The 14,116-nt window shown below is 34.9% G+C and overlaps 1 protein-coding gene across 1 annotated transcript in view; it reads right to left on the bottom strand.

Moving 5' to 3' along the window:
- Nucleotides 1-14,116, bottom strand: part of TTLL11 (tubulin tyrosine ligase like 11) — a 52,812-nt gene that overhangs the window by 28,974 nt on the left and 9,722 nt on the right. Inside the window, exons 3-5 of the mRNA XM_085310831.1 lie at nucleotides 10,979-11,554; nucleotides 9,471-9,566; nucleotides 8,825-8,943 (exon numbers count right to left, since the gene is read on the bottom strand). Coding sequence (XP_085166957.1) covers nucleotides 8,825-8,943; nucleotides 9,471-9,566; nucleotides 10,979-11,554 — 791 coding nt within the window. The remainder of the gene's footprint in view (nucleotides 1-8,824; nucleotides 8,944-9,470; nucleotides 9,567-10,978; nucleotides 11,555-14,116) is intronic.

The raw sequence follows: 14,116 nt of genomic DNA, 5'->3' as shown, positions 1-14,116 counted from the left end.
CCTTCAGTAAGTCAAGATACCACCTAAAAAAATAGATTACGTTAGCAAGCTACAGGGTAAGCAGAGGTGAAGATCATTTTGCTGATAGCAGAAACTTAGGCTCAAATGATTAGCATATTGAAGTGTCAGGAAAAATATAATTTGTATTCAAGTCTAACCACTGATCACCTTGCCTATACGAATGTGCAAACTTAGTGAGCCCACTTGGACAGATCAGGCATCAAGATCAGGCAGATGCCGACACTGCCCATTATTAAAGACATGAGGGAAAAAAAGTGTTATTAACTTCAAAACACAACAGTTTTCTTGTATTGAAAACTAAAGCATAAATTATGGAAAACTCAAAAAAAACAGGACACAGCACTATCTCTTCAAAATGTACTCAACAGAATTAAGTAAGTTCCTTAAATCAAGAAACAACTGCTCATTTTACTTCTCTTCTTCACACCAGACAGGCTGTGATTAACACATTCTGGCAGAGGAAGACATGAGATGGCATTTGCAGAATGTGTAGAGAAGACAAAGAATCAACTTTTCTCTTTCCTATAAGAGGAAGAAATTAGTTTTCAATTAAATTAATTTTATAATAAGACAGTTACTTCCTTATCTACAGTGTTGCTGAGCAGTCTGTTTTCTAGAAAGATAGCATGCGAAGCAAAGCTCTCCTCTGTAATATTCTCTTCAGTGGATTTCACTAGGCATAAGTACATTTTGTTTAGCTTTAACTACAGGATACTTTTTAAGAGTTTTTCCAGATGGGCACTCTTTGGCAAACTACTTCGGCTTCACAGCTGGATGGCTGCCTAGACTACTGAGGCAGAGAAGCCAGAAACAAGCTGAGCCACACACTGAAAATTAGTTTGAAATTAAGCCCTTGGAAATTAAGCACAATCACTAACCCCTTTCAGGCTGAAGCGATGTCAAGCTTAGAAGCTGCATATAAGGAGCCCTAGATGATGGAAGTAACATCTAAGAACATCAGAGATTTCTCTACTTATTATTATTTAAAGAAGCCAGTTTACCTCTGAGGTAAAAGGAAAAGATGAATGGCCTTAAGAGCTACAGTAATTTCACTTTCTCAGAGGTACAGAGGGCTAACTCAGCAAAACACTTAAGTATATACTTAAGTACTTGAYGCATAAGGGTAAAACTGTTATTTGTTTTTATCCTATCCAACATAATCTGAGCAAATTTCTGACCACATTTAATCCGAACTTTCACTTCTTTCCATTGAAGTCATCAGCAATGGCTGGATACAACAAACATCTGTATCCAACAGAGCTCCCAGGAATGCTCTGAAACATCACTGAGTTTAYGTTAAAAAAAAAAACAAAATGAGCTTATTTTGTTAGAATTCAACCAAGCAGGAGCCAAACCAATGGAATGCCAACATCTATGYTCTCCCTTACAGCACCAGGCTTTAACCACCCCCAAGCACAGAGAAGCCTCGCTATCAAACTTTTTCTTACGGCTGAAGGGAGCCAATGGGACTATTTTTGCTCCCGGTTGTTACTGCTGGTTGTGAGCGCTGCAAAGTATGCTGTGCCCCAGGCCAGATTCTATTACCACTAAAACTCATTTACAATCTCTAACCAAATAACTGAATATAAAGATATATTAGACCCACTATTTCCACATTAATTTTTTACRCCATTCAGAAGGAGTCAAAGCGGCCACTCTAATTTATTGCTGACCTTCCTTCTTCTTGAGCAAACCTCAAGAATTACAACAATTTTTGTGTTTGCACTACAGAGAGAAAGAGGCAAGTAACATACTTGGATAAAACCTTCCTCGTCTATAATATTTTATCATAGAAGTTTTCCTTGCWTTTGAGAATCAGCATAAGAGAAGAGGAAGCCAAAAAGCTTCTTAGTGATCAAATTAAAATGTAATATGGTGTGAATACCTAAGAAATTTAAATGCTATAGCATGTTCTGATGTATCAGAATGTTTGTAAAGTTCAGATTTTACAGAAACATTTTTGACCAATCATATTCTTTAGCTTATCTTCAAGTTTTCCTCTATTTTGAGGTAGAAATTTTAAAGAACAAAAAGAAAGCAAATATATGTCAATAAAAGTGTAATTAGATTAGCTGCATCTCAAAACATTATGATTCAAGTCTAATTGGACAAACCAGTCTTCATTTGCAATTTGATAGCATAAAAACAGACTAAGGTTAACACCAGAGCCAGGAATTAAATACGAAGACTGGAAAAATGTCTTTGGAATATAAGAAAGACAAACATTTATCAGTTTTTAAATAGTTGTTTCAGTAGAAGACCCACATTCCTCTTTAATAACTTCCAATTCAATAGGTAATATTAGACCAATGAGTCAGTAGCACAGTAGAACTTACCTCCTGAAGAAGCTACCACTTTAGCATAAGTTATTTTTAGGGCAGAAACTACGTAAGTAGAAAGTGTGAATTAATTTCTTGACATTCATCTAATACAGATTACATACTATTCTCCCCCTAGGAACTATTAACTTTGTCTAATATCAGAGAAAGAAACTGTTTAAAGTGAGGAAGATGGGTAATCTATACAGCAGGGGGGAAAAAGAACTACCTTCTATTGTGTAAGAAGAGAATAAGATATTTTCTGCAGAAGTTCTACAAAATCTCGACTAAAATTTCTTCCTAATTATATAACATTTAGAGAAAAAAAGTTCAACTGGCATACATTAATATTTGTGCTCTGAACAGAGTGACATTAGTTAGTGTTTGCACGCTGATCTTGCAAAAGTTTGAGACACCACATCAAGGTTCTTCCAGCTCAGAAAATTAGTTAATCATATTTGACATTTGCCAGAGCCAGAAAATCCAGAGAAKAGAATGGCACTAGACATTTAAAAATAAGAAAAAGAAAAATGAGAACAAAAATAAACTTCAAGGTTGAAATCCACATAGAAAAGCATGAAGTTCAGCGAATGAGCACCCAAGAGAAGATAAGCTATACAAAAAACAGCAATATAATAATAAGTAATTAAAAAAAACACTCATTTTTGTGGCCACAATGAATTGATTATTCATAGATTTATCTGCCATAGATTAAATTACATTTGGTTACCAAAGTGYTTCAATTCTTTCTTCTGTCAATGACTATTTCAGTGCTGAATCAAAGTCATTGTATTACTCAGAGTTTGCATCTTCATCATTTCTAGTAAGTGAAAAGCAGATTTTATTATGTTAGCAACTCATATTTCTAATAATGAGAAATATGCCATATTCTCTCTCTTGAAATATATAAGAACCTGTGCATGTAAATCCAAATGGTCATACTGGGACACAAAATAAACAGTAGCAGCAACGAAAAATTCAATTCTCTTATTGTCTCTGGATTAATTAGCATTAATAAACTAGGATATAAATGTTTCTGACAGGACAGGAAAGCAAGTCATTAGCATTAGTGAGATGATACAAATGGTATTTTTAAGACATTTAGAGCAGACCCAATATGAATGATACACACAGCTTCCAGTTATACCACCAGTCAAATATTTTTTATGTAACATCTAGTGGAGAATATATAATATTTGCATAGAAGTCTGAGACTCCTTTTAGCACCTCAAATCTAAAGCAATTTTAAGAATAAGTTCTTAATGATTAAGCAACTAAATCTTTAAAAACTGAAATTAAAACTTTTAATATGACAGAGATTAAAAGTTAGGCACAAAAAAGTAGAATTTTGTGAAGCCTTTTAAAATGGAATTTATGTTGGGGGCACAATATAAACAATGATTTGCATCAGTGATTTTTTAATTAATCTACAGTTTACATTCAAAATGTTGATTTACTTCAAATGCTGCTTGGTGTCATTAGGCCATTCATTTAATCRTGCAAATTTCCTTTAGATCAACTCACTTATCTCATCTTTGATAGGCTGTGAACAGCATCTCAGCTGCAAGAAGTAAATCCAAAGCAAATTTAAGCACAGAAAGCTTTCATTATGAAGCACAGTCCAGCCCCTACCTTCATACAACTGCCCAAGAGGGATTTCACTCCAAGTGGGGCGCAGCCAGCCTTTCTGACAATYTTGGCCAGGTTGCCTGCTACAGAGTTGGATAAAAACGAACATGGACCTCTTCTCTATCACATTAAGGGGCATTGCCACATCTGCTCTAAGTGATGCTCTGCATATGTTAAGTACAACTAAAATACATTTCTCATCCCTTTCCCCTCCTTTTTTTACAATAGATTTCTCACTCAAAGGGGAAAGCTCCCTCATGACGATATAATGACCATATGGCTAATCTAATACTGAAAATCTCCTCTAGATCATAAATTCAGGTCAAAAGAGCTACAATAGCTGACAAAATGTAAACTGTAAACTATAATTCTGAAATTAGTGGTGACAGACATTCAGAAYAGAAATCAAGTTTACTGGCCACGACTAGCCTCTTTATTCAGTCAATAGTAATGCCAAAAACAGTAAGGTCTGTTTTGATAACATTTAACAGATTTATAAAGGAGTTTAAAATTCAGGCTGTTCAATAAAATAGTTAAACCACAAATTATTATGTTTGTTTCAGCATGTAATCAGACTGGAGGATTGCGATGATCTACCTCAGGCCTTAAAAAATCATGAAACAGAACTGCCACATAGATAGAAGTAAAGGATCAGTAGTTTCCATACTATTTTATTAAATGTATTAATTTTTTAATTAAGAATAAAATTACCTACAGAAAAAAAGGATCAGTGTAGAAACCAAAGCTGGGGCGGGGGGGAAAGGCTCCATATTTTAGCTGCTGGAAAATTTCATTAAAAAAATATAAACTCCTCTTTTTACAGATACACACTTTTTAGCTGGACTTTTTTTCTTTTTTTTTTCCCTTTTTTTTTAACAAAGAGAGCAAGAAAAAGTAAAACAAAATGCATAACGTACTTGATTAATAGTCTGCTCCATTAATTTTAGAAAGGCTACCCAGGCACGTACTTGGTCTGGCACRGCCAAATAACATTCACTGGATGGATTTGGAGTGTATTAAAATAAGCCTAACAAAATAATCTACAGAATTGCTTTCAGATTCTCCTCCTGAGACACACCAAGCTGATGACATGTATCTTCAACCTATAGAGGAGTATATGGCTCCAATTCTCTCTACTAATACAGTTTCTTGGGAACACTGCTGTATTTGTACGCTGCCTACCATTACCCWAAGATACAGGATTCAGAGGCAGCAAGGAAATTAATACAGCAAAGAAGGATATTAACCTTTATATGGATATCTACTACCTTCAGGATCTTTGTATGTAGAATAGATATTCTACATATGAAATAGAAAGGATTTTGTCATGCAGGGCTTTCACACCCTTGAAGAGAAATACCTTTCACTGTGCTGTACCCTCCCTATTCCTCCCTCCCGCAAGGTTCACAAGTGCCTATGTGACTTTACTCTGTTGCAATTTCTTACGTTCTCTGCATCAAAAAGCCTTCCCTGATCTCTAAAACTGAAGAGACTTCCTCTGTTAAACAATAATACAAAATTCTAACATGCATTTCATTTTATATTTAAACATGCACAAAATATTAAGCACATACCTCAGTATTTAAGTGACCCAGACAAATTCCRCAAACTAAGACAAGATCAGTACATACTCTGGAACTATAATGATTAGATACTTTTAAGTATGTTTTGCTACAGATTTTCAATGAGTAATTATTGGCAGGGCCAAGATAATTGCTAGTGATTAATAGCTGTAAAGAATGGAATATTGTTAAAAAAAAGAAATGATATGTATGGCACAATAAACCACACTGCCCTGATTCAGCATAACTTACATTTCAATGTTACATATCACATGAAAGGAAGAAAGGATAAAAAATAACCAAAACACAATAAAGACGAAGAAAAATTAAACTACCAAATATTTCTGAGCTATTAATCTTTCCTGACAACGAAGTGCTTTAGGATGACTTCTAAAACTCACCTTCATTTAGATGCTTCATTTATTTTATTCTGGTAGATAATTAGAGGAAAACCAAATCTGTCCCCACAGCAGAATATTTATTTGAGATGCAGCTCACGTTTCACATTTTTTCCTCCACGTATTCAGTATTATTGTTAAGCTTTATCTAAGACTTAGCATCAAAAATAAAGTCTGCAAAGTTTGCTGCCTGGTTAGCTGTCAGAAGAAGAATCCTTTCAGATTCTTTTTTTAACGTTAATGTGACAGTTGAAATTGGAATAGCAAAAACATTACAATGGATAGATATACAACTGTTCAGYTTTCTATAAGCAGTCAGTTATTTAATTATTACCTTTGTTCTGCAAACTTATAAAGATGCCATTTCTGTATAGTTATTGGTAGGAGTATTTGGACAGGGAATGCAGAAGCACACGTTAGAACTAATCGAAATCCTCTGAAATGAACGACACAATAAGGACACAAAGTGAAAGCATTTTAAAACCTTTGCTAGTGAAGACAATGCAAAAGCGGCTGGTGCTCAGTTCCCATCTCAAATGCTTTTGCAGTTCGTAATTTGTAAATCTACAAAAGTCATCAGAATGAGATCCTTTATTTGTCTTTACACCTTGAAGCTTACAGTAAGGCCATGTCCCTCACAAGAACTTCCATGCACAGCAGCCACTTGAAAATGCAACCAAAATTTTGTTCAAAGGCAAAAGAATTATATGTGAGCAATACATACTGTATGGACATCCTAGCACCTAACACCATATACTTAGAGTTCCAACATGATTATTCTTTAGGAATCTTTTAAGTTGGTGTCATACCTCCAGAGAGAAGCATACTTGCATCAGCTCAAGAAAAAGTATTTGGAAGTAGAAAGGGTAAATCTTAGCTGCATGGGTGGGGAGTTGTCACATCTGAGTTCTTGTGTATCAGTGCAGAAAAGTACAGAATCAGTAAAGAATATCTCCATATGAAGTAATAAATACAATTATTGATMGCCTTATGACGAAGATGTGCAGATACTCAGCAGTAAGTTGCTCTATAAACAAGATTATCCTGAAAAAAAGCTGTATCACTGATGAATTCTTGCTGTGAARAGCCAGTGGTTTATTTCATCACTGACTAATCCTGTCACAAATTATTTAGTGGTCAAAATGTATCAGAGGAGAATTCTCAATTGAGTGAGCTTTCCACACATATTGGAGTTCTCCAAGAATTTATTTGTAATCATCATTTGCCTTTTTACCATATGTAATATATAGTTAATGAATGCCTAACATAACTTCATTATAAAAAAAAGACAGGACTAGTTAAATAATTACAGTTGGTTTTTTTTAAAAAAAAAAAAGATATTTCTTCAGTTCCAAGTACTGAATTAAGCTTAACAGTGAAGGTTAAGTACAGTTAATACATAGTATAGACTGCTTTGCAAGACATCATATACATTGACCACTGTACCTGTAAATATGTAGCACTACCTCCAAGAGAAAAGTTTGATCTTATAATATTACATTAATAAATAAAGWTCTTATAAATATATCAATCCTGTCTTGTTCATGGGCATCTTTAGCAGGTATTAAAGAACGTACAGCTCCTATACAATTATTCCTGTTATTTCTTTCTACATAAGGGCTGTAAATTTGCCCTTGAAATCATTAAAGAATATGAATAACATATTTAAACTTGCTGCTACATGACAAAAGAACAAAACAGTCTAGCACAGAGAGAGACCTGTAGTCAAGGATTTCTAAGGAAAAAAAGCCTCCCTTTCACATCTCTGAGAAACTGCTTAGAATGAGCTGTTTCATTAAAACAGAAAGCATTATTTCTCCCTCAGCCTGATCTCACCACAAGCATTTCCATGCAAGCTACATCAGGTAGTTCTTCTCATTTCTAGATCAGTCTTTACAGTGCAAATAGCAAATAAATGTACAAATACTAARTCACTTTACACTGAATTATCACATATACCTTTAAAAAAGGGAAAGCAAATTGTATGTCAAGGCCTATCAAAAGAAAGTGCTTACAAATTCAGATTGCATGAAGTCCCCTGACTTAAAAGAAGGAGATTATTTCAGTGCCCTTACTTTTAAATTCTGCAGTGCTCCACAGGAGAGAAAGCGAATGTGTATCCTTGGCTGCCAACTTAAGACAGGAGAAAGATTAGTTCAGCGGTGCTTTGCCACTTGTTTGTGAATCTCCTAGGACACTCTTAGGTGCATCAGATTGATACTTTCTATTTTGTTCCATTACAGAACCTGTATTCATATTATTGACCTGTGATTATAATGAACTATTTTTGTTTAACTATGTTTATTAAGACAGATATAGGGAAGTAATTTCTAAATACAATATTCATATTCTTCAGTTCCACTYGGGTGCTTCAGAGTGCTTTGTGACTTTCACATCATTCATATTTGTGAATTAATACACAAATTTACATCTCATGACTGTTTTGAATAGAGAGAGATGTCTCAAGGAAAAGTATAAGTAAATAAGCCTGAATTACTAGATTGTTTGCAGCAGTTCTGAATCAAAGTAACTTATTTCAGGATAGTAAACTGATCTACTCTCAGTTTGTGGACCTTATCAATTCCTTGCGCTAGAGCACTTACACAGCTTCTTCCACACTTATGACATTCCMATCAGGAGAAACACAGCATATGAAGCAGTCAATGCAGAACTATAAGAGGACCATACAGTGTTCTTCCTGAGACCAAACAGAAAGCTCAATTAATTGTTTTTTCCTGTCCTTCCTTTAGCAGACCCACAAATCCRAGTATCTCGTTGTACTGAGCCACCAATTAGCATTCTCCTGGGTTAACTAATATAAYTGGAAAAAATACTTCACTTTTATAATTATTAATCAGCACTGATGAAAAAAAACAAAGAAAGTCAACACACTTACTGGATATCTTTTTTCTTTTGTTTCTGAGGGTCCACTAGACGAAGAGTATCTCTGATAACAGCTACTTTCACTTCTTCATCAACAGGGCTTGGGACGATTTCAAACACCCCAGGAGACAGCTTTAATTTATGAAGGAATGCAATTATTCAGTGTAGACTGATGATTATTTACTCTACATCTTCTCAAACCTTACACATACCCTGTATGTTTTAAATACATAGTGACAGAGTACAAAATATTTCTTAAAGAATAAGCAGATACTGTAACATTGTCAATATATTATATTGATTTTGGCACATATCTTTAGTAAATTTAAATTAAAAAAAAAGTTTCTTACCACTATTACCATTTATATTATGTATACAAGCTTGAAAAAAAATTATTACCACTCCCTAAACACAGTTAAGTGAACTACAGGGGACAATGAATAAATGTATTTATGACAAAGATGATGGAAAGCTTTGAGAAGTCCAATAAGTCATATTTCAGGGGTATAAGATTAACAATGATTTCAAAGCAGAAAACTGTAAAGGATCTTGGAGATTTTATATTAGCAGGTAGTCTTCATCTTTCAAAAAAGGAAAGAGACTAGAAAACAAACCCTAAACAATTTCATTCCAATAATATTGTTAGTTAAAGATCTTACCTCTTGTTCATGTTCTATTCTCATGCTGGGGTTTGCATTTACTTCAAGTAACATGGGCTTCAAGTTTTTCATCAGGAGAATGTCAAACCCTAAAATCTGTGCATATCAAGCAATATGTTATTTTCATTCTACTCACAGTGTTATTTCACAAAGCATAACTTTCTGCTACCATATGTTTCCTCTATCTGTGGGGTTGCTCTTCCATTCCAACTGAGGAAATGAAGTTCAACATTACTTGCACAGAAGTGCTTCTTCAAAAGWATGATATGCAAAAAAACCTGTTTCTACTCTATAACATCTACTGAGCATCTTCAAACTCCTTCAAGGGGCATAACACTGTAATATAACAGTGAAATAATACGTATATCAGGGAAACAGATGGGCATAATTTGAACTAACCTTTAAAATGTTGCCTTTCTGGGCAACACTGCAGAGATGTTGAGGAGACCACCAACATTGACGAAAACTCAGCACTTTCTTACAGATTAAGCCAACTTCTTTAATTAAGTACTACTTGTGACCAGAATATAATTTTTTGTGTTTAATAGGTGAATTGCTATGGAAAGAAGACTATGCCCAAGAYGGATGTATCTGTTAGGCTTTTCATTTTAGATTTAGACACTAATTGGCAAATTGCTGCTTCAGTAGTCATCCTAAATTTAATGTCAGGCCTTACCAAAGCTTTACTGAATCATAGCCTGCAAATGTTTTCTTGATAAGAGCTGCCTAGAAGTCCAGTGAAGGTCACTTGTCATGTTGGACATTCCATAGAAATCACCTTAATTTCCTCATCACTATATTAAAAAGTCCCAGCAAAAATCCAACATGAAAAGAGGAAATTCTTCCTAATCTAATGAGTACACAGGAGGCCCACAATTAAATGGGCCAGTTAGATACCACAATGTGACAGATCTTCTAGAACTGTCTGCTAGAACTACTTCTAACTGCTAGACCTCCTAACTGAGCTGACAAAATGGTCATTCAAATGCCAGCATTTGGAAGGAAGAAACTTTTGAGGGAGAAAAGAGAAATAACTAAGAAAGGAAATACATTGCTGAATAATTACTGGAACAATTTGTCTTTAATACAAATGGCTACTTCCACAATACCCTCCTCTCTAAAATTTCATCTGTCAGCATGAAATCTTAGCATTCTCAATAATTAAGCCTTAAAATTGCCATCATCATAGCTACGTTATGAAGCTGCAAAGCTCCATGTTATTAACATCTAGGTGCTGGAGTGAATATTGCTACTAATAATTGACACCCATTTAAAATTCTCAGTCTAGGTGACAGTGATTTGTAAGCTAAAACTTGAGTGCAGAGAACCTAAGCTGTGAGCTCAGTCTGAGCACTATTAAGTTTACAACTGCTATCCTGCTTTCCTGCTACTTCCTCCCAGTGATCAACAAAAAGATTTAAAAAAAGCTTTTAGAAAAGGAATGAAACATCTATAAAATTAATCCATGCATATAAATAATTGCATTCCTAGCAAAAATTTCAACCTACCTGGAAGCACATTGGCCCAGGTTTTCCTGCTGGTATGTCAGATTGATAGTAAACTTTTAGCTCTGGTGTCAGGGCAATAATTGTTTTAATCACCAGTGAAATTATATCTGACCACACCTTTTTGACATCAACTCCTTTGGAAGACAGTCTGCACAGAATGCTTGAGAAAGTCCTCTTGCTGCCAGTGTTTACATTGTCAGAATGGATGAAATTCCCACTATGAATATTTAATGAATAGTTGGTTAAGTGCATAAAAACCTGGTGCAAGTTTTTGAGAGTGGGTTCCTGATAGGGCTCTGTACAAAATCTAGAAAGTCCATCTTTGGCTATATAAATCTCTAAGGGTTCTAAAGATTTCAGTAAGACATATAGACGAATATCAAATTTCAGTTTATCAACAAGCAGTGGTTTGCAAATATATTCCTGGACCACAGCTGGCCTGCTTTGTAGGCCTCCAGTCAGTCTGATGTCACTAGGGTCTTTAATGAGGTAGATTCCATCCCCCTGGCAACCTCCATCAGGTTTTACAATAAAAGTAGGCTTCCAGGATGGATCCCTGTCTTTCATCATACGAATCTATAAGGAAAAGAAGAATTACACTGAAGGACACTCAAAAGCAGGGAAGACAGGTAGATACTAAGAAACTAACAGATTGCATTCACAAGCAAAAGTAATAAAAACATTATGATCATATCACTATAGCATTAAACTGTGTGAAAAAGGTAGAATATAAACAGTGCCAACAAGCACAAAACCAACAAAAAAMAAGTATGAGTAGGGAGTTACTAGTGCCAATAAAAGTGTTTTCTATATAATAAGTCATTGTATAAATGGTTCCAGGAACTTCTTTTTAATCTTACATAACAATTTACAGTATAAAATACTATGCACTTCTTGAGGTCCATTATATTACTCACTAATATATACGAAATTGTAAAGCTAAACTTTTGTGCTGTGTTTTGAACAACTATCAACAAAAGTAATCATTAACCTAAGGAAAGCAGCTTAAGTATTGAGGTATAAATCAGACAAACAATACTGGGAGAAGGAAAGATAAAAGAAATTTTGATACAATCTCTTATCTCTTATGATTAATGCTGTATACTGCAGAATTCATCTTTTTTAAAAATYATATGCTTGTGCAGAAAAAAAAATGAGTCTACTATTAGCTATCTTTTATAATCTCAAAACAGCCACACCAGCATAACATAGGATCTTCTCCCCAAATTAATCCTACACCATTGAAAATGAGTAACTCAAAATTATGCTCTGCCCTTTTCTTAATAAAGCTTTTGAAAAATAACATCTTCAGAGACATGCATCTGAAATTTCCTTCAAGAGCCTGCATCTTCCCACTAGCAGACATCTTAATATTAAAAATGAAAATCTGTTTAAACCTTCAATAAACTTCAGCTGCTTTATCTAAATGCACTTCCATAAGAAGTTAGCACAGTTTCAGACAAATAAGSACCAAACTTTTCTGAAACAGCATTTCCAAGCCTAACTAGGAATCAAACTCAGATGTGGTGAGCATTTCAGAACCTCCATTTTCATTTATAAAATGAGTAAATGTCCCAACTGGAAATGGTCTTCAAAAAGCGAAGCAATACATTCAACGCAAAAAAAAAGTCTGAGTACGCAAACAGTCAAAAATAGTTCTGAAATGAACAGGACAGGTTACACTACAAGCTCTTTCAGGCCTTTAATAATAGGTAGCATAGTTAGATGATTGAGATTGGTTTTACCTTCTTTAAAGTAGATTGCTTTTAAAAATAACTTTAAACCTTCTATTTTAAGATTTAAGGCTCCTTACTAAAAGACTAAGACATATACAGATAATGAGCTATGATCAGCTCAAACTGACTGGAAATCCTATAAAATGCACAAAGGATTGACTTAGGATGGCCCCCTTCTCTAGGGACAGACTGCTAGATTATGATGTTCTCGGTTCACACGCTCTTGGACACTGGCATCTACATGAAGTCCCTCCTTTGGACTCTTCTCCAGGAACTGTAGGAATGGGCCACACTAACATGGCCCAAATATACACCATGACTAGAGACATTCCCAGTTGCTTCGCCCACCCTCCTCCGCTATACCCTAAGACCCTTATCCTCTCAGCTTCATGACAAGGAGGTTAGGATACTTTGATAGGATTCACGCTTTTCATTCAGTACCCTTAATAAATATGCCTCTAAGGCTGTATAGGATACATAGAAAGTCTTGGTAATACCTTTTTTCACCACTGAATGATTTTCATAATCAGACAACTATTGTTAGTTAAACTAGGGAATATTGAGTCACATACAGACATGAAGCAAACACAATAAATTTACTCTAAACAAGGCATCAGTGTATGCCCCAGTTYCTAGCTAGAACCATTCTCCAGACTGAAGAGTCTTCTAAATTATGCCAGAATTCCCATCACGCCTGGCATGCAGATACTAGCTTTCTACTCAATGTGAAAAAAGAATATTCTATCTTATCAGTGGCTTTGATTTGTACTAGCAAGTTTTGTTCATAATACATGACAATTAAAATATTTTCTGTAGGCATACCAAGTATGAAGTCAATTGGAAAGTTTGTTGAGAATTTTCTGGTATTTGGTACTGAATCAAAACCTTTGGAGGACTCTACAGTGCATTCCTTGCCTTGCCTGTCATCTTCTCAAGCTAGTGCAGATGCTCGGTTTGCGTGCAGGCGTTCACTGTCACTGTGCCGGTTCAGCAGGAAGTACAGTGTGCTCTAGCGAGTGAGCTGCCAAACGGCTAACGTGAATATCAGCCCAGGCATGATGCATTTCAATATGCAAAAAAAAAGCTTAGAAAAGTCACCACACAAAATACATGTTACTTCCTTCACGAAGAAATGTTTCCAGTTTGTGGATTTCTTAAAGATTATGTTAAATACTTCTAAGGTTAACAAATTACATTAATGGAATGATTCAAGAAAATATTTTTTCCAAAGAGACATTGACAATTGAACGTACTGTGTGTGTAGCAAAGGGAGATGCCTTCAGTACAAAGGAAAGTATCAGGTGAGAAATTCTGACACCTACTCACATTCTGCAAACATGCAAATAAAAAAACAGCAAGTCACAGAAATAGCAAGAAAAAGCCAAAAAAAAAAAAAAAAAAA

The sequence above is a fragment of the Rhea americana genome, unplaced genomic scaffold, assembly GCF_003343005.1.
Source record: "Rhea americana isolate MKP2758 unplaced genomic scaffold, rheAme1 scaffold_328, whole genome shotgun sequence".
Taxonomy (NCBI): Eukaryota; Metazoa; Chordata; class Aves; order Rheiformes; family Rheidae; genus Rhea; species Rhea americana.
The sequence above is the reverse complement of the archived record's forward strand: the minus strand, read 5'-3'. Positions and strand labels throughout refer to the sequence as shown.